The following is a 20,768-nucleotide window of genomic DNA, read 5'->3' as shown; positions in this document are numbered from 1 at the left end:
CCTTTATAAATATTGTTTGATGTGCTTGTAAGTAAATATTTTAACTAACAACTAAATGTTTCTCTTCCCAGTAATTTACCGAACAAAACTGGTAAATACTACTCACTGTAAGTTTTATTTGGTTATTAATAAATTTTATCGTTGTTCATTCCTCAATTCCGTTACTATACTCAGACTTTTTGTGGCGCCTGACTTTCTCCGTTCGACGCCGGGCTAAGAGAATTGATGTCGTGTTGCTCCTCCGTCTAGTGTGAATAATGAGCCATTTAACGGTGACGTTACGTGACAGTCCGTTCCGTTCGCGTTTAGTGTCAATCGGCCTTTTTTGTTTGTCTCTGCATGGTATGCCGATGGGACGCATGTGGAAGTTTTCGTTGCTTGTGAAATTGCAAGCCGAATGCTCGATGCAAAGATAACTGGTTCAAACTCCATCTGTTTGAACCAGTGTAACATCTTTGGCGGTTTGGTTTGTGTCAAAAGGAATAGTGAGCGTAGGTGGTGGATGCACTAGACTGACTAGACTGTGAGGCGTGAACTGAAGGTTTAGACGTGAAATTAGGATCTTCTCCGTGGAGAACGCCGATAACAATGCTTCATGAACCTGGATATCAACAGAAGTTTATTATGTCTGGAGAAAAAGAGAGGTGAAGTTGTGAAGAGTGAAGGTTCTCATTTAGTAGTAGTAGTAGTAGTTGTTGTTGTTGTGGTGGTGGTCTTCAATCCTGAGAATGGTTTGATGCAGCTCTCCATGCTACTCTATCCTGTGCAAGCTTCTGAATCTGCTTAGTGTATTCATCTCGTGGTCTACCTCTACGATTTTTACCCTTGATGCCTCAGAACATGTCCTACCAACAGGTCCCTTCTTCTTGTCAAGTTGTGCCACAAGCTCCTCTTCTCCCCAATTCTATTCAATAACTCCTCATTAGTTATGTGATCTACCCATCTAATTTTCAACATTCTTCTGTAGCACCACATTTCGAAAACTTCTATTCTCTTCTTGTCCAAACTATTTATCGTCCATGTTTCACTCCCATACATGGCTACACTCCATACAAATACTTTCGGAAAAGACTTCGAATCTATACTCGATGTTAACAAATTTGGTGGCTAGGCAGAAAAACACTGGGACGATTGTTTCAATTAATACACTAACTGCTTGTTTTACAGGTTTAAGGAACTTTTACGAACACGACTGATTGAAAGTGGATGGCGAGACCAGATCCTGATGCATTGTAGACAGATAGTTAAGGAACGTGGTGTGCAGAATATTACAGCTGAACAGTTAATTTCTGAAGTGACTCCGAAGGGCAGAGGTAAGGTTCAAGTAGTATACACGGAGGAGCTTATTTGTGTTTGACTCTGAAGAATGTATTAAATTTTAGCTGAACAAATAATTTATTATACACGATTGATCATAAAAGTTGCTTCTTCTTAAATCGTTTACAGAGATTCTCCACAGCCGAAATCAGTGTGTGTGATTTTTAGGCAAAAATTAAACTAAAATATGTCGTTTTTGGTCCGATCTTCCGAAATTTGTTTTTAATGGTTTATCTTTTATGTTTAACAAAGTCAAAGATTAGCTTAGATCATTTTTGGGCCCAAAAGTCAGTTGTATTGGGTAAGTTTATAGTATCTGATGTTTTAAGATTATGAAGTTTGTACAGTGTCAGCCTGGTCTTGTACTACTACTGTGAATTAATATTGTCAACCTGAGATGTTAGTTCCATAGATCTTATTTCTGCTGCTCACTAAGAAAATCTGAAATTAAGTGAGGTTTTGCGTATTAAGACCTGGTGAAAGTCCTGTAATCATTACATTGTATGAATTACCTTTTACTTCAGAACGAGGACAGAAACTTAAGATCATTTCCACTTACCGATGCTGGATGTCTGCTTCCTGTATTGGTGGGATGGCTGTGATAATGAGGTCTATGGCCAGTAAGTCTCTGTTGTATGATAGCTCCTGCCATCCACAGAGTTGAGATGCCTAGACAAACTAAACCATTCCTGAGAACTTAAATTTTACTATGACTGCTAGTTCCTTGGTATGTTGTAAAGTTTATGGTGTACAAAATGACTGCTGTAAAATTTTCGTAACAAAGGTGACACACTTAGTGGCAGGTACAGAGTTATATTCTACACTGAAAACATTCAAGTCATGCAAGATACTCATTGCTGTATGTAGGCCTACTGCACTCTTTAAAGTATAAAAGAGAACTGAGCATTCACATTAGTTACACTTCCAGAAGTAATATAGCTCATAGTAGTCAGGTAAGCCTTCCCATGGCGGATAAAACAATGGTAACTAGTGGTGCTGAGCATCAGCTCCCAGAAAATTGTTAAGCCCCGAAGTTAACAGATAATTGTAAGGCATATGGCTAGTTGTGTAAATAAATGTTTTTTCCTACTTGTTATGGCAGTAGGTTAATAAGTTTTAAAACAAGGCCATAGAAAAGATCCATTGTGTAGAAGTAATTTTTGTTATGTGTGGTAAGTGTAAACTTAATCGTCACATAAACTAATACATACAGGATATTAATCAGAGGCTCCCATTTTTTATCCTGGATATACTGCATTGGTGATCAAAAATTCTGCTTCCATCCAGTGCCCCAGATTGTCATCTGTCAAGCTTTCATCAATGATATTTGTGATTTCCAAGTGTCTGAATTAGATCAGTGTTTATCGTTGTTCTATCTGTGGTATTTTGACACCTTCTCTAAGTGCCTTCATAAGGTGTCGAGTGCTGGTTTCATTGCTTGCTGTTTGGACTAGGCCTACAACCTTTCTGTGAAAGAAACATGCTGTGTGCAGCCCTAGTTATTGTCTTAGTGTTCCCGTTAAGCAAAAAGTCTCTCCACCATTTAAGACTAATTGAAGCACTTTCCAAATTGTAAAAAGTTATAAATATGTAACAAGTCAAGTAGGGAATGTGTCGTTAAACATAATTACACGTGGGCTAAGTGTGTTTCCATGATAATCAGTTTATTGTTATTTCCGAGTCGTGGTCACCTTTGTGCTCATACGGCAAAGACTACCAAATCCACCGGTTAGTCCCTCAGCCGTTAGGGGTAAAACCCAATGGGACTCGGGGCAAGTAAGGCTAGCAACCTGCTTCCCTGGTACTTTTTAATATGATGCTGGCAACAATCAGAGCAAAATGCCTCGGACCTTTGGAGGTGACGGAGTCCCACCTCTAACTGACAAACCAGGGACTCCTAAGATACAACTTGGCAAACAAATGGTAATGAGATGGGGAGCTATTAATATCAATGGGGGCTACTCTGGGAAGAAGGTAGAGCTGGCAGAGGCTGTAAGTAAGATGGGGCTGGACGTTTTAGCTGTTAGTGACATTCGGGTAAGGGGTGAGAAAGACGAGGAAGTGGGAGAATACAAGGTCTACCTGTCAGGAGTCAGAGCAGGAATAGCACAATGGGGTGTAGGACTTTACATCAGGAAAGAAATGGAACCCAGCGTAGTTGCAATAAGGTATGTAAACGAACGACTGATATGGGTAGATTTGACAGTGTCTAGCAAGAAAATTAGGATTGTGTCAGTATATTCGCATTGTGAAGGGACAGATCAAGATAAGATGGATAGTTTTTATGAGGCACTCAGTGATGTAGTTGTTAGAGTAAAGGACAAGGATTGGAGATCGAACAGAAGGGTATGAAAAGGTTATGGGTAAATTTGGAGAGGATATGGAGGCCAACAGGAACGGGAAACAACTCTTGGATTTCTGTGCCAGTATGGACTTAGTAATCACAAACTCCTTTTTTTAAACATAAGAACATTCACCGGTATACTTGGGAAAGCAGGGGAACCACATCTGTCATTGACTATATAATAACAGATCAGGAATTCAGGAAGGCTGTGAGGGACACACGTGTATTCAGGGGATTCTTTGATGACACTGATCATTATTTAATCTGCAGTGAAATTGGGATTGTGAGGCCGAAAGTACAGGAGGTCAGGTCCATATGTAGGAGGATAAGAGTGGAGAAACTTCAGGATAAGGAAATCAGGCACAAGTATATAACAGCGATCTCAGAAAGGTACCAGTTAGTTGAATGTAGTCAATTACAGTCATTGGAAAAGGAATGGACAAGGTACAGGGACACAGTACTAGAAGTGGCTAAAGCATGTCTTGGAACAGTAGTGTGTAAAAGTAGGATGAAGCAAACAGCTTGGTGGAATGATACCGTCAAGGCAGCCTGTAAAAGGAAAAAGAAGGCATATCAAAAATGGCTACATACCAGAACCCAGGTAAACAGAGAAAGTTATTTTGAAGAAAGAAACAAAGCCAAACAGATAATTGCACCATCCAAGAAGAAATCGTGGGAAGACTTCGGAAACAGGTTGGAGACTATGGGTCAAGCTGCTGGAAAACCATTCTGGAGTGTAATTAGAAGTCTTCGAAAGGGAGGTAAGAAGGAAATGACAAGTATTTTGGACAGGTCAGGAAAACTGCTGGTGAATCCTGTGGATGCCTTGGGCAGATGGAGGGAATATTTTGAAGAGTTGCTCAATGTAGGTGAACATGCGATCAGTAATGTTTCAGGTTTCGAGGTAGAATGGGATAGGAATGATGATGGAAATAGGATCACATTTGAGGAAGTGGAAAAAATGGTCAATAGATTGCAGTGCAATAAAGCGGCTGGGGTGGATGAAATTAAGTTGGAACTCATCAAATACAGTGGAATGTCAGGTCTTAAATGGCTACACAGGATCATTGAAATGGCCTGGGAGTCGGGACAGGTTCCATCAGACTGGACAAAAGCAGTAATCACACCAATCTTTAAACATGGAAACAGAAAAGATAGTAACAACTACAGAGGTATCTCTTTAATCAGCGTTGTGGGTAAAGTCTTCTCGGGTATTGTTGAAAGGAAAGTGCGAGTATTAGTTGAGGACCAATTGGATGAAAATCAGTGTGGGTTTAGGCCTCTTAGAGGTTGTCAGGACCAGATATTTAGCTTACGGCAAATAATGGAGAAGTGTTATGAGTGGAACAGGGAATTGTATCTATGCTTTATAGCTCTAGAAAAGGCATATGACCGGGTTCCTAGGAGGAAGTTATTGTCTGTTCTACAAGATTATGGAATAGGAGGCAAACTTTTGCAAGCAATTAAAGGTCTTTACATGGATAGTCAGGCAGCAGTTAGAGTTGACGGTAAATTGAGTTCATGCTTCAGAGTAGTTTCAGGGGTAAGACAAGGCTGCAACCTGTCTCCACTGTTGTTCATATTATTTATGGATCATATGTTGAAAACAATAGACTGGCTGGGTGAGATTAAGATATGTGAACACAAAATAAGCAGTCTTGCATATGCGGATGACTTAGTTGTGATGGCAGATTCGATTGAAAGTTTGCAAAGTAATATTTCAGAGCTAGATCAGAAATGTAAGGACAATGGTATGAAGATTAGCATCTCCAAAACGAAAGTAATGTCAGTGGGAAAGAAATATAAACGGATTGAGTGCCAATTAGGAGGAACAAAGTTAGAACACGTGGACGGTTTCAAGTACTTAGGATGCATATTCTCACAGGATGGCAACATAGTGAAAGAACTGGAAGCGAGGTGTAGCAAAGCTAATGCAGTGAGCGCTCAGCTACGATCTACTCTCTTCTGCAAGAAGGAAGTCAGTACCAAGACTAAGTTATCTGTGCACCGTTCAATCTTCCGACCAACTTTGTTGTATGGGAGTGAAAGCTGGGTGGATTCAGGTTACCTTATCAATAAGGTTGAGGTTATGGATATGAAAGTAGCTAGGATGATAGCAGGTACTAGTAGATGGGAACAATGGCAGGAGGGTGTCCACAATGAGGAAATCAAAGAAAAACTGGGAATGAACTCTATAGATGTAGCAGTCAGGGCGAACAGGCTTAGATGGTGGGGTCATGTTACACGCATGGGAGAAGCAAGGTTACCCAAGAGACTCATGGATTCAGCAGTAGAGGGTAGGAGGAGTCGGGGCAGACCGAGGAGAAGGTACCTGGATTCGGTTAAGAATGATTTTGAAGTAATAGGTTTAACATCAGAAGAGGCACCAATGTTAGCACTGAATAGGGGATCATGGAGGAACTGTATAAGGGGGGCTATGCTCCAGACTGAACGCTGAAAGGCATAATCAGTCTTTGATGATGATGATGATGATGATGATGATTCCCTTAATTTTTTTCCCTGTCTTGAACATTGAATTAAATTTACAGTGTGTAGAATAATAATTTTCTATACATATTTTTCTTTCTACTACTATTACTCTTACATTTTAGTTGGTTACATATACTTTACTCTGATTTCAGTTTTCCTACAGTCTCTCTTTCTGCTCTTGTCAGGCCTCCCTTTACTGTGTCAGAAAAGGCCACAACAGCTGCTGCTGCTGCTACTAGTTAAATAGTGCAGTACTTCATGCAGCTTCCCTGTTGTTGTGCAGCTTCATGATTTCACTTTTTTGCCATAGAACTTTAGCGACATGGGAACATCCCAGAACGGCATGGGAAACATCCCAGAACCATTACCTGGCAACAGCCACAGTCTGTCCATGGGACAAGGCACTTGCCAATACAGCAAGTCACCAGAAGCCCTTGCTTACATTCCACCATACCCTCATGCCAACAGCTTGGAAGTGGGTCAGCCTTCAGTATGCCTGTGCAGTTTGACCTACTGTCATGCAACAGCTGGGCCCTGTCATCAGCCTCTATTCCAGATGTTTTGAAGCAATAAAGAAACACAGCTCTTCTGGAAACTCAGCCCTAGGCAGCAGTATTTCAACCTTTCTGTCCAGCTCATGCTAATGGGCACAGCTTGGCCATACTATGGTGTCCATGCTGTGCCAGGTTGCCGTTCTTATGGCACAGCTGTGTTCGCTCCCTCTGGGCTGTGAAGCAGTGGCTGCTGGGGTTCCACACCATCTACATCCTATGGCCTCTGTGTGTTAATTTTTTAAATGTGGCTTGTAAGGAATAATATAGGCAAAAGAGAGAGCACAATTGTTATGATGATGGGAGCAAAGCCTGTATTGTCAGCCCATATTTAACACAATGAGGTATGGCCTTGAAAAGATACATAAAACTTTTGCATTGGTATTGATCTTGTAATAAAATGATGCTTTAAAAAGGGGAATCTGACTTTGTGAAAGTTCAAGCCCTGATAGTGCAATATGCATTTAAAGCTATGACTGGTGGCTGATCAGTTGCGTCAACATACTAAGACAACCGACATAGCACAATTGCTGCGAGTAATTTGCTGAAATGTCATTTAAAAATCAGATTAGGAAAAAGACTTTATCAAATAATAAGATTGAAGTAATTACTTATAATCTTATAACTTAAGTCTAGCATTACATAATGAAATGACACAACTGTTACAATCCATCTGATCAGGAAAAACACTACCAATAAAAAGAAGTAGATGCTGAGTTGATAACATTTGGTCTTTTAACAAGAAACGAATGACATTCAATCAGTGAACACACACAAAACACTATCTTTGGAACTGGGAAGATTTGGGGGGGGGGGGGGATATGATTTTAAAATGTTTTATTGCAAGGAGTTTATTAATCAACAGCTTCATAGTGTAATTATAAAAGAAAATATCAGTCCTTAGCCACCATCTCTCATCTTGTTCTGAAGAAGTAATCGGACGGCATGAAAGAGTAGAGATTCTGCTGCGAATATACAGGTTAATTAAAAAGTATGTTTACAAACTGATATGGTGCATAGAGCATTCAACAAAAAGCAATAACCACATAGCTACCAGGGGTGGCAAAGGCCATCCGTGGCTACTAAATGGCATTGCAGTTATTCAGTCACATGCTGCAAGTGGACACCCTCTACAGGAGGTGTTTGATGTTTTGTCCAGATTCGTAGAGATATGACTAGACATCAAGACTGCATTGAACAGTGCACTGTCTCAAAGATACCTGGTGTACCTTGAAGACATCCTGCTGCCACAACAATCCTTCTAACTAAGGTCCTCCAGCGGTGTAACAGGTGCTTCATACGTAAGGCCCTTCAGATATCCCCACATGAAGAAATCGATTGTATGGTTGCGATTGCCATGTGGCTGTCCCACTGCAGCCAATCCTGTGGCTGGGAAAGGTTGCCTGCAGATATATCCTCACTTGGCTGCTCGAATATGTGGGGGGCCCTGTCCTGCTGAGATTGAATGCAGTGATGAATAGGCATGGGGACGTCATTCAGCATGTACAGCAGAACCTCTTTCAGGAATAAGAAGTATGTGCGACAATCAGGTTGGTCGGGGAGAATGTATAGGCCAATTAAACAATCTCCAATGGTGCCAGCCCACACTTAAAGAGTAAATTTGCATTGTGAGGCATGTGGGTTCACACCGCCCACATATGCAGGTTGTGAACATTCATCACGCCCTCGAGTGAGAATCCAGCCTCATCGGTGAAGAGAGCACTTGTTGTGAAGCTTTGGTCGCCAGTGGATTCCTCCAGAAATATGGTGCAAATCCCATGCTCTTGTTGTAGTCCTCCAGTTGCAATAGCTGGTTGCATTGGAAGTGAAATGGATGCAGTCCTTCATTGTGTACAGTGCACCAAGCAGATGGTTGTGGGATCTCAGTGGTGTGGGATACAACTCATTTACTCAGATGGTATATGCTCCACCTTTTAGAGAACACTTTCTTCCACCGCACCTCTTAATGCTGTTCAGCGTCCTACTTGTGCTAATGAAACAAGCCGGTTTCACACGGTTGGTGATACAGGATGGCGAATGTGTGGTATGGCACATTTATATCAGGATATTTTGCAGGATACAATCCCACAACTTCTTGTCTGTTGCAGTTGGCCACGCTTTAAATCAAATGCATGTCAGCCATTTCACGGTACATGTAGCTAGCCTTGTTACTTCCAATGCTTCCACAATGTGAATGGCGACAGTTTCCGTGCACTCTGCCTGTGTTTGTACAGCAATGTCCTCTTGTGTCCAAAGGACCCACTTGTGGCGGTTGTAACCCCTGATTCCTGTGTGATTACTGAGCGTTGTTGCACGTCTGATGTGCCATGTCAGCTTGTAAACGTGTTTTTTAATCACTGTGTAGATATTTAAACCAGCGAACTGGTGCTTGATCCATGCCGAACACTAGATACCTTAGCCAATCTGGGGCAATACCGTTACTTTACCACCATAGACGTACAAAGTAGGTACCACTTAGAAATAACATCAGAGCACGGTCCTAAAACATTATTCCATCTGGTCATTACCAGTATCGTTACATACCATTCAATGTGAGAAATACACTGGTGACTTTCCTGCTGCAATTGTTAGATTGGGTGCTACTGCATCATAAACCGAAACTGTTCATGGTCTATCTGGACAATATCATCTACATGTACATACATACTGCACAATCCACCATACGGTGTGTGGCGGAGGGTACCTCGTACCACAACTAGCATCTTCTCTCCCTGTTCCACTCCCAAACGGAACGAGGGAAAAATGACTGCCTATATGTCTCTGTACGAGCCCTAATATCTTATCTTTGTGGTCTTTCTGTGAAATATAAGTTGGCGGCAGTAAAATTGTACTGCAGTCAGCCTCAAATGCTGGTTCTCTAAATTTCCTCAGTAGCGACTAACAGAAAGAACACCTCCTTTCCTCCAGAGACTCCCACCCAAGTTCCTGAAGCATTTTCGTAACACTCGCATGGTGATCAAACCTACCAGTAACAAATCTAGCAGCCCGCCTCTGAATTGCTTCTATGTCCTCCCTCAATCCGACCGGATAGGGATCCCAAACACTTGAGCAGTACTCAAGAATACATCGTATTAGTGCTTTATAAGCGGTCTCCTTTACAGATGAACCTCATCTTCCCAAAATTCTACCAATGAACCGAAGATGACTATCCGCCTTCCCCACAACTGCCGTTACATGCTTGTCCCACTTCATATTGCTCTGCAATGTTACGCCCAGATATTTAATCGACGTGACTTTGTCAAGCACTACACTACTAATGGAGTATTCAGACATTACAGGATTCTTTTTTCCTATTCCTCTGCATTAATTTACATTTATCTATATTTAGAGTTAGCTGCCATTCTTTACACCAATCGCAAATCCTGTCCAAGTCATGTTGTATCCTCCTACAGTCACTCAACGACGACACCTTCCCGTACACCACAGATCATCAGCAAACAGCCGCACATTGCTATCCACCCTATCCAAAAGATCATTTATGTAGATAGCTAACAACAGCGGACCTACCACACTTCCCTGGGGCACTCCAGATGATACCCTCACCTCCGATGAACACTCACTATTGGGGACAACATACTGGGTTCTATTACTTAAGAAGTCTTCGAGCCACTCACATATTTGGGAACCAATCCCATATATATAGTTAGGAGCCTGCAGTGGGGCACCAAGTCAAACGCTTTCCGGAAGTAAGGAATATGGCATCCGTCTGATACCCTTCATCCATGGTTCGCAAAATATCATGTGAAAAAAGGGCGAGTTGCATTTCACAGGAGCGATGCTTTCTAAAACCGTGCTGATGCATGGACAGCAACTTCGGAAATTCATTATATTCGAACTGAGAATATGTTCGAGAATCCTGCAACAAACCGATTTTAAGGATATTGGTCTGTAATTTTGAGGATCCGTCCTTATATCTTTCTAATATACAGGCGTCACCTGCACTTTTTTCCAGTCGCTCGGGACTTTATGTTGGGCAAGAGATTCGCGATGAATGCAGGCTAAGTAATGATCCAATACAGTAGAGTACTCTCTGTAAAAACGAATTGGAATCCCATCAGGACCTGGCGATTTATTTATTTTCAACCCATTCAGCTGCTTCACAACCCCAGGGATGTCTATCACTGTGTCCTCCATATGGGAATCTGTACGAGGCTCAAACAGTGGTATGTTTGTATGATCCTCCTGTGTGAAAGATTTCTGAAATGCTAAATTTAAAATTTCAGATTTCATTTTGCTGTCTTCCGTTGCCAAGCCAGACTGATCAGTGAGTGACTGGATGGAAGCCTTCGATTTTACCTAAGGCCAGAATTTCCTTGGGTTTTCAGCAAGAAAACGGTGGTAGTGGTTGTATGCTTCGCGCATCACTCTTTTTACAGCAGCACGAAGCTCTACTCATTTCTCAAAGGACATCCAGAAGCACAAGGTTTGTCTGAGAGTTCTTTAAGTGGTTATATGGGACACAGTTGACACTCGTCTCCATATTACAGGATATCCACTATTTAGGGCATATTATCAGCCAAGACAGTATGTGAACTGACCCACAGCTGTACAAGCCTTAAAGGATTTCCCAGCACTAAAGGAATTAGTCATATTGTGGGATTGTCGATTTTTGTAGAAGGTACATTCCAAAAATTGGAGGTAGCTAGAACACTTACATTTTTTAAAGAGGGGATTAAAGTTTCACTGGACTCCAGATTGAAAAACAGCATTTGAGCGATTGAAAGAATTACTGGCCACCAGCCCCGTTGTACTTTCCCCTATAAAAATATTTTGTATTGTCGTGTGACTCAACCAAGTGTACTCTAGGCTGTGTTTCGAGTCAAGAGATATACAGAAAAGAACACTCAGTAGCTTACACTTCTTAACAGCTTAGAAAGATGGAGAATAGGGACTAAAAATTCAGCGCTCATACTAATTTTGAGTATCACGTATTTCCATAGTTATCTGTATGGACGACATTTTATCGTTGTAGTGGATCATGCTGCATTGAAATAGTTTCTTGGACAGAAAGATTGAACCAGTTGTTTGACTCGCTGGCTGGACTTTATGGCTAAGCAAATTTGATTTTGAGGTTACACATTGTCCAGGAAAATCTGCAAATGGATTGTGTTGCAAAGTGCGCACCATAAAATGTTGTGGAGTAAATGTGGAAGAATGACACAAAGCCTGGGCTGTTGACCCAGTTTGTCAGCAGTTCATAAGACAAGCACACTTTAACTCTGACATTGGCCGCTCTTTAAGCAAACATAGTTGTACTGCTATGGTCCCCTCTGGCTGTTCGGCAAACTCAGGACGCCATTGGAAGGAACGCGATTTCAAATAAAGGGAAAATATGGCAGCAACAACAGCTGAGCTAAACTCATTTCCAAGAGGCATTTTTGGCATTCTTCCAACAATGGTGGCACTACTGGGAGAAGTGTGTGGAGTCTCAAGGAAGCAATTTTCAGGGTGATAAAGGTGTCCAACGCTACAGGTAAACCATTTTTTTTTCTGGCCAAAGCTCAGATGCTTTTCTAACAGACATCACACAAAGGCCCTAGGACAGCAGGAAGGAACCCAAATCCCACAATGAAAAAAGGAAATTGCCTAAGTATGATGTCGGGCAGTGAGTAATATTATCTAACCCTTGTGTGGTGGAAGGAAAAACTAAAAAGTTCATTTCGTGTTATCAAGGACCTTACCAGTGTAATAATGGTATGTTATTCAATGATACTGGTCCAGTGAGTTACGGATATTTGGTTTAACTGATTTATTTCACACAGGTGGGAAAGTATGACTTAATAAGAACTGTCAAACATAAAGGTAAATAGAAAATATAAGAGAGTTTGTCTACATTCCAATGAACAATAAAATACACTTTGTCTTAATCCAAAGTCTGTGCTTCCACAGCTGGTGCTGGTATCTCCAGTGAATGTCAAACTAAAACTTCTGATCCAAAGCACAGAACTGCATGCGGCAAGAAGTCATCCATTTCAGAGTGACCTGAGGCACTGCCTGAATTACTGCCTGCTCCTTTTGAAGGGGAAGCGAAGTGGTTGGAGGAAATAATAAAAAGAAAGGTAAAACAAGGAATTTGAAGCAGGAAATTCCTACAGTTGTTTCATCACAATCGTGTCTTACAACCACGAGGTGCCCTCCAGGGGGCTTTCAACTCTCTTGTGAGTACATGCTTGGCTTCCACGGGGCCCCAGCCTTTGCAGCATTATTTCCTTTCCATGCTGCATACTTACACTTCCACTACCCCTTTGTCCCTCTGCCTCTCAATTAGTCACCGTTGAATCTCCCCCACATGGTAACATCAATGTGATGGTCGAGCAGGTGATTACAACCATTGTTTCTGTGACAGAAAACAGGATCATTTAATCTTTAGGGTGCCCCCGGCAAAAGGCAGTCCCTTGGTCACCGGAAGTCGCTGAAGCAATTAAGGAGCATCGGCAAACTCTACAGCGGCATAAGCAGTACCCTTCCCTGGTGCACCTCATAGCTTTTAAATGGCTCCTTGCCTGCATTCACCAACTTATCAAACGACAGAAGCAGGAGTGTTGGGAGAGATGTGTCTCGACCATTGGGTGCCATATGTCACCTTCCCAAGTCAGGGCAAAGATCAAACATATTTTTGGGTACCAGACCCCAACAGGTATTCCTGGCATTAAAATAAATGGCTTGTTATCTATTGATGCAAACGCGATTGCTGAGCACTTGGCTGATCACTATGCTCGAACCTCTGCGACGGAGAATTACCCCCCCCCCCCAACCTTTTGCACTCTCAAGTGGTGGCTAGAAGGGAAAGTCTACTACATGGCACAGTGAATCCTATAACGCTCCATTTACATAGTGGGAGCTCCTCAGTGCCCTTGCAAGTTGCCCCAACATGGCTCCTGGGCCAGATCGGATCCACTGTCAGATGATTAAACATCTCTCATCTGGCTACAAGCGACATTGCCTCATCATCTTTAACTGGATCTGGTGTGATGGCGTCTTTCCATTGCAGTGGCGGGAGAGCACCATGATTGTGTTGCTCTAACCTGGTAAAATCATGATTGATGTGGATAGCTATTGGCCCATCAGCCTCACCAACGTTCTTTGTAAGCTGCTGGAATGTATGGTGTGTTGGCGGTTAGGTTGGGTCGTAGTCATGTGGAAGTGCTGGCAGCACCTCAATTCTCTAGACTGCCTGAGCAACACCAACTTGGGTGCAGATAGCTCTGTGCTGCTGGAGCTCTACAGAACTCTAGTTCAATCTCACCTTAACTATGGAAGTGTGGTTTATGGTTTGGCAGCGCCCTCAACTAGCGTTTCCTGGACCAAGTGCATCACTGTGGCGTTCGCCTAGTGACAGGAGCTTTTAGGATGAGTCCAGCGACCAGTGTCCTTTTGGAGGCTGGAGTCCCTCCATTGCAGGTTAAGCATGCACAACTGCTGGCGTGTTATGTTGCACATGTTTGTAGTTCTCCTGCACATCTGCATCACAGTCTCCTTTTCTCACCCACAGCTGTTCATCTCCCGCATCGGCGGCCAAGGTAAGGGCTTCCAGTTGCAGTTCATGTCCGATTCCTTCTTTCAGAACTGGAGTCCTTGCCTTTACCACCTATACTTGAGGTCGATTCACGTAAATCTCCATAGTGTACACCTAAGCCGCAGCTTTGCTTGGACCTTCCACATGGCCCTAAGGACTCGGTTAACTTCACAGCTCTCCATTGCCACTTCCTGTCGATTCTTGACATGTACAGAGGCCACGAAGTGGTTTACACCAACAGCTTGATGGCTGATGATCACATTGGCTTTGCATGTGTCCATGGTGGACATATTGAACAGCATTCCTTGACCGATGGCTGCAGTGTTTTCACGGCCGAGCTGGTGGCTATATCTTGTGCTCTTGGGCTTATCTGTTCATGCCCTGGGGAGCCGTTTCTTCTGTGTGCTGACTCCTTGAGCAGTCTACAAGCTATCGACCAGTGCTACCCTCGCCATCCTTTGGCAGTGACCATCCAGAAGTCCATCTATGCCCTGGAACGGTCCAGTCGTTCAATGGTGTTTGTCTGGACCCCAGGTCACGTCAGAATCCCAGGCAACGAACTTGCTCACAGGCTGGCCAAACAGGCTACGCGAAAACCGCTTATGGAGATCGGCTTCTCTGCAACTGACCTGCGTTTAGTACTATGTTGCAAGGTTTTGTGCATTTGGGAGATGAAATGGCATAACCTCAGCACGCACAACAAACTGTGTGCCATTGAGGAGATTACGAATGTGTGGCAGCCCTCCATGCGAGCCTCTTGCAGGGACTCAGGTTCTCTGGCAGCTCCGCATCGGCCATGCTTGCGTGACACGTGGCTACCTCCTGCACCATGATGACCCACCTCAGTGTTGGTGCGGCGCTCAGCTGACAGTGGCCCATATCTTGGTGAGCTGTCCTTCTTTGGCTGCACTGCGACGGACTCTTCCGTTACCGGAGTCATTGCCATTAATTTTAGCTGACACCACCCCTTCGGCTAATTTAGTTTTACATTTTATATGTGACGGTGGGTTTTATCATTCTATATGAGTTTTAGTGCATGTCCTTTGTGTCTTTGTGTTCTGCACTATAATGCTTTTAGGGCTGGTGTTGTGTGTTGCAGAGTAGCTGGCTTTTCATTTTTATTCTCGTGGTCGCCCAGCCACGGTCATCTGCTCTCTTGTTTTTACTCCTTCTACTTGTTTCTTGCCTCTCTCTGTGGTTTTCTTTTACTGTTTTGTCCAAAGAAGTGTTGGTTGTCCTGTCGTTTTTCTGGTTCTTCCTTTCTCCTGTTTACTGTTGTTGTGCTGTATGTCTCCTTTCTTTTCTTGTTTCCCTTGTGTAATTATTTTACCGGGAACAAAGGACCGATAACCTCATAGTTTGGTCCCTCCCCCCCCCCCCCCCTCCCCCCTCTTTTAAACCAACCAACCAACCAACCTCTCATTTAGTATGTGCTTCATTGTGACGGGATTACTGGACAGGTAGCTGTTGCTGGTGCTGGGTAGCACTCATGGGGAGAGCCCCCGTTCAGAGTGGGTGGCACTGTGGTGGATCAGCCACAAATGAAGTGGATTAAGTTATCTCCTGCTGGTCTCTGTGAAAGAACAATCCACTTTCAATGCAGAGATACAACTGATTAATGTTCTCTTCCCTGGCTGCACCATGGGAGGAATGTAGGGCTAAGTGGCAGCCAGAGCAGTACTCCATGCAATATTTGTTTCGTACATGGACTGTTGGTGATATCTTGTTGGCCACAAAGCACTTCTTCTTTGTGGAGAACTGAGAAGACAGGTTAGAGGAAGTGGCAGCCATCTCTAAAATGAAAAGTGAATAAATTCTGATCAAAACGGCATCCCCTGCCCAGTCACGGACACTGCTCGCTTGTAACAAGCTTGGTGACATACCGGTTACTGTCACTCCCCATAATAGTCTAAATTTAGTTCAGGGCATCATTTTCCACAGAGACCCGCTCTTACATTCTGATGAGCTACATGCTAGCTTTGAACGATGGGGTGTACACTTTGGCCGTTGTGTACGTAGGGAGCTAAAGGACAAAAGGGTTGCTACCGGTGCCTTCATCTTGGCCTTTGAAGGTGATTCATTGCCTGTAAAGGTCAAGGTGATGGTACTAATGCAATGTGAAACCATATGTCCCACCTTCCATACAGTGCTTAAAGTGCTCGAAATTTGGTCATAAGTCTTCTGATTGCAACGTTAGCCCGATCTGTAGAGATTGTGGACAAGCACTGCATGAAATCACTCCCTGTGCACCTCCCCATCTGTGTCAACTGTTAAAAGAACCATTCTCTCTGCTCACCAGATTGTGCTATTTTCCAGAGGAAAAAGAAAGTATAAGAATAAAAACCTCTGGACAAACTTGGGTATCAAGAGGCCAAGAAGTAGTTCGAGCAGTTGCACGCAGAATGTCAAATAATGCTGTATGCTACAGCTATGGTGACGTCGTCCCATTTTGGTGGCTGTACTCCTGCCTGTTGAACATCATGCGGTGGACCCTCAGGGCCACTCATCCATGCCTGCCACTGTGACTGTTGGGGCTCCTCACACCTACTTACGGATCAGTGGCTTCTCACCCACCAGGGACATTGGTCCCTACCTCCCTGCAGGAGACAAATGATCTTCCTCTGGCTTCTCTCGCCAGGAAGGGGTGGTCGCAATCATCCCCTTTACTGAAGCTGATCCAGACTACAAAAGATACTGTAATATTTTAAGGAAAGTCATGAAGAAGTCGAGAAGCTTATGTGTTCTGACAGAAATTAATAATGCGGATAATAAGAATAAAACTATATGGAATATTGTCAAATGGGAGATGGGGCAGCTTGACAGTGCACAGCATACCATAGCAATAAAGCTAAATGATGATGTTGTGAGTGATAATTCACAAGTTGCAAGTATTTTTAGCAATCACTTTCTGAATGTAGCAGCAAAAATAGGGTTAAAGGGTTCGGTTGAAGCAGCAAAAAATGTTAAAAATGTCATTCCCCTGTACTTTAGGACTTTAGAAATAGCACCAACATCCCCCACTGAAATTAAGGGAACTATAAATGTACTGAAAAACAAGAGCTCATGTGGTTTTCATGGAGTCTCTAAGAGAACTGTGGAGTGTTGTTCTAATTTAATAAGTGGAGTCCTTGGTGATATATGTAATGCTTTGCTGGCACAGGGAATTTTTCCAGACAGATTGAAATATGCGATTGTCAGACCTCTTCATAAGAAAGGGGACAAGAGTGACTTAAATAATTATAGACCAATCTCATTGTTGACTTAATTTTCTAAAATATTCGAAAAAGTTGTGTGTTCAAGAGTAGTCTTACATTTAAGTGAAAATAATTTACTCAACATGTCACAGTTCGGATTCCGGAAGGGTTACTTGACTGAGAGTGCTATCTACACATTTACCCATCAAATAGTACAAGCCCTAAATAACAAATTATCACCAGTTGCTATTTCTTGAGATCTTTCCAAGGCATTTGACTGTGTGGATCATGTCACACTCTTAGAAAAACTCAGGTTGTATGGAATTGAAGGCAATACACACAGCTGGTTGGAATCATACGTAACGAACAGAAAGCAAAAAGTTGTGCTAAATAACACAAATGATGTTGGGAGGGTGGTAAATTCTAGTGAATGGGGAGTTGTCACAAAGCGAGGCCCACAGGGTTCAATTTTGGGTCCTCTGCTTTACCTTATTCGTGTGAATGATCTCTCACTTAACGTTCAGCAAGCAGAACTAGTACTTTTTGCAGATGACATGAGTGTTATAATAAATCCCATTCCGGAAAAAGCAGCTGAAGATATTGTTAAGGATGTCTTTCAAAGAATTATTAAGTGGTTTTCAGAAAATTGATTCTTCCTTAATTTTTAAAAAACTCACTATATCCAGTTCTGTACACCAAATAGTCATACTGACAATTGATGTAGCATATGAACAGGGCTCAGTTAACAGGGAAGATTTCTCCAAATTTTTGGGTGTTCACATTGATGACAACTTGAACTGAAAGAAGCATATGAGCTTCTCAAACAATCAAGTTCAGCTTATTTTGCTCTTCGTATAATCACTAGTCTTGGTAATAAACGGGTCAGCCACCTAATGTACTTTGCATATTTCCACTCAATAATGTCTTATACCAGGGGCGGGCAAACGTTGCACGCGGCTCATGAGCGCGCAGCGCTGCACGTGTGCTGCTCGCGTGCAGGGTCGACCGGGGCTGTGGCGACAGCCGGCAGGTTGTGGCAGTGTAGTGCCAGGCTAAGCTGCGGACGTTGACGCGAAGCGAGCACTATGTAGTGAACGTTGTATTTCAAGAAACGGAGAAATGGAGATTTGCTATATTTTAAAAAGTAATGGGAGAATCATTTTTTCTTTGTGCAAAAACGTGAAAATTCGAAATGTTTAATATGTGGCAGTATTCTCGCTGGTCAACGGAAGTTTAGTATTGAAGGCCATTATAATAAATTTCACAAGGCCGAGTACAATTTATTGTCGGATTCTGAGCGGATGGGGAATTGACTGAGCTTAAGAAGAGCGATCTGACGATACCAGATGAATTTGTCGTAGTTGGCCGGCCGGAGTGGCCGAGCGGTTCTAGGCACTACAGTCTGGAACCGCGCGACCGCTATGGTCGCAGGTTCGAATCCTTCCTCGGGCATGGATGTGTGTGATGTCCTTAGGTTAGTTAGGTTTAAGTAGTTCTAAGTTCTAGGGGACTGATGACCACAGCAGTTAAGTCCCATAGTGCTCAGAGCCATTTGAATTTGTCGTAGTTGCTGTTGTCACGAGAGATATGCGACTTTCTCTCGTCATGTCTCTCATCTAACTGATTTAACATTTTATGGAGCACTGTTTTCAAGTTTTCAGGACAACAACAATAATAGCCCAGCGGTATGTGCAAGTTATAAGACTGCGCTTAATATAGCGAGAGCTGGAAAACCATTTGCTGAATTAATAAGTCTCGGTTAAGAGCAAACATCAGTGATGAAAATTTACATAACTGTTTGTGTTTGTCTGTATGTAGAAATTTTGTTCCAGATATTAAACGTATTGTAAACTCCACCTGTGATAATTAAATAAAACGTATCGTAGGTGATAGATACTCTTTCAAACCATGATTTCTACAAACACTCCTACTAACCTTATTCATTCACTCAATAAAGCAAGCTAGGAAACAAAACACATTACAGAGGAAGGAGCGGACAGAAGGTATGGTGGGGATGGGAGATAAGCGGGTGGCCAGCTTGCCCCTGTGTGCACGCGGAACACCTGTTAACTGCACGCGTGCAAGTGCACCGCACATGTGCAGGATTCCTGCCCACCCCTGTCTTATACAATAGTTTTCTGGGGTAACTCACCACTTAGACATAAAGTATTGATTGCACAAAAGAGAGCAGTGAGAATAATTAGTGGTGTTCACCCAAGGACGTCAGGTAGGCACGTTTTCAAGGAGTTAGGTATTTTAACTGCACCATCAGAGTACACATATTTGCTAATGAAATTCGTTACAAATAATCCATCTCAGTTTGTGAAGAACAGTGATGTTCATATGTACAACACTAGTGGGAAAAAGACCTTTCCTATCTGTTATTGAAGCTGTCAGTTGCTCAAAAAGGGGTACATTATTGAGCAACAAAATTCTCTGATCATTTGCCTAACAACATAAGTGTCCGGCAGGTAGCAGATCAAGTTTTAAATCTAGCTGAAAATCATTTCTTTTGGACAACTCCTTCTATTCCATGGACAAGTTTCTGTTTCAGAAGTGATAAAAAAAAAGTACCTATAAATTTAGTTGCATGTTGTTGTGGTCTTCAGTCCTGAGACTGGTTTGATGCAGCTCTCCATGCTACTCTATCCTGTGCAAGCTTCATTATCTCCCAATACCTACTGCAGCATACATCCTTCTGAATCTGCTTAGTGTATTCATCTCTTGGTCTCCCTCTACGATTTTTGTCCTCCAAGCTGCCCTCCAGTACTAAATTGGTGATCCCTTGATGCCTCAGAACATGTCCTACCAACCGATCCCTTCTTCTAGTCAAGTTGTCTTTGATTCTCACTTGACATGGTTTCACATCTTTGCCAGCTTAAGGATAGGTACTTATAAATGGTGGAAAAATCGAATTTTTTTATGTCTTTATTAAATTCTATAGTCTTTCCTGATTACATTGATATATGCATTATAGGGTTTCAAATGGAAAATGACCCATATACCAAATTTTAAAGTCATGGTCATGTATGCTGCCACGCCTCCTTTATTTCTGTTAAAGAAACCAGTATTATTTCGAAAAGAATGTGAACTTACTGTTTCTGTGATTATATCGTATATGTAAGTCTGCAGGTTTTCATGGCCGTTGTTGCTGAAGTTAAAATCTTCTGGGTTGTTAGGCCGCGTCATGTTTCTTCTAAAATGTTAGACGTTTCGACCCTTTTGCTGGGCTCTTCCTCAGGATCTTTTGGTGTCCACTACTGCTAGTGTTCTAGATTTTAACTTCAGTATATCGTGTATGTTGGTAACAGTGCAGGTTTCTAGTGTCTGTAAAT

General features: G+C 42.5%; 1 protein-coding gene across 1 annotated transcript in view; it reads left to right on the top strand.

The window, feature by feature from the left end:
- Positions 1 to 450: 450 nt before the first annotated feature.
- The window catches only part of LOC126162916 (transcription and mRNA export factor ENY2-like), a 41,373-nt gene continuing 21,055 nt past the window's right edge, over positions 451 to 20,768 (top strand). The window contains exons 1-2 of the mRNA XM_049919732.1: positions 451 to 644; positions 1,168 to 1,313. Of these exons, the coding sequence (XP_049775689.1) occupies positions 589 to 644; positions 1,168 to 1,313 (202 nt within the window). The 5' untranslated portion in view covers positions 451 to 588. The remainder of the gene's footprint in view (positions 645 to 1,167; positions 1,314 to 20,768) is intronic.

This window comes from Schistocerca cancellata, chromosome 2 (assembly GCF_023864275.1).
Source record: "Schistocerca cancellata isolate TAMUIC-IGC-003103 chromosome 2, iqSchCanc2.1, whole genome shotgun sequence".
Taxonomy (NCBI): domain Eukaryota; kingdom Metazoa; phylum Arthropoda; class Insecta; order Orthoptera; family Acrididae; genus Schistocerca; species Schistocerca cancellata.
Note: the sequence above shows the minus strand (reverse complement) of the source record. Positions and strands in the feature narration are given on the sequence as shown.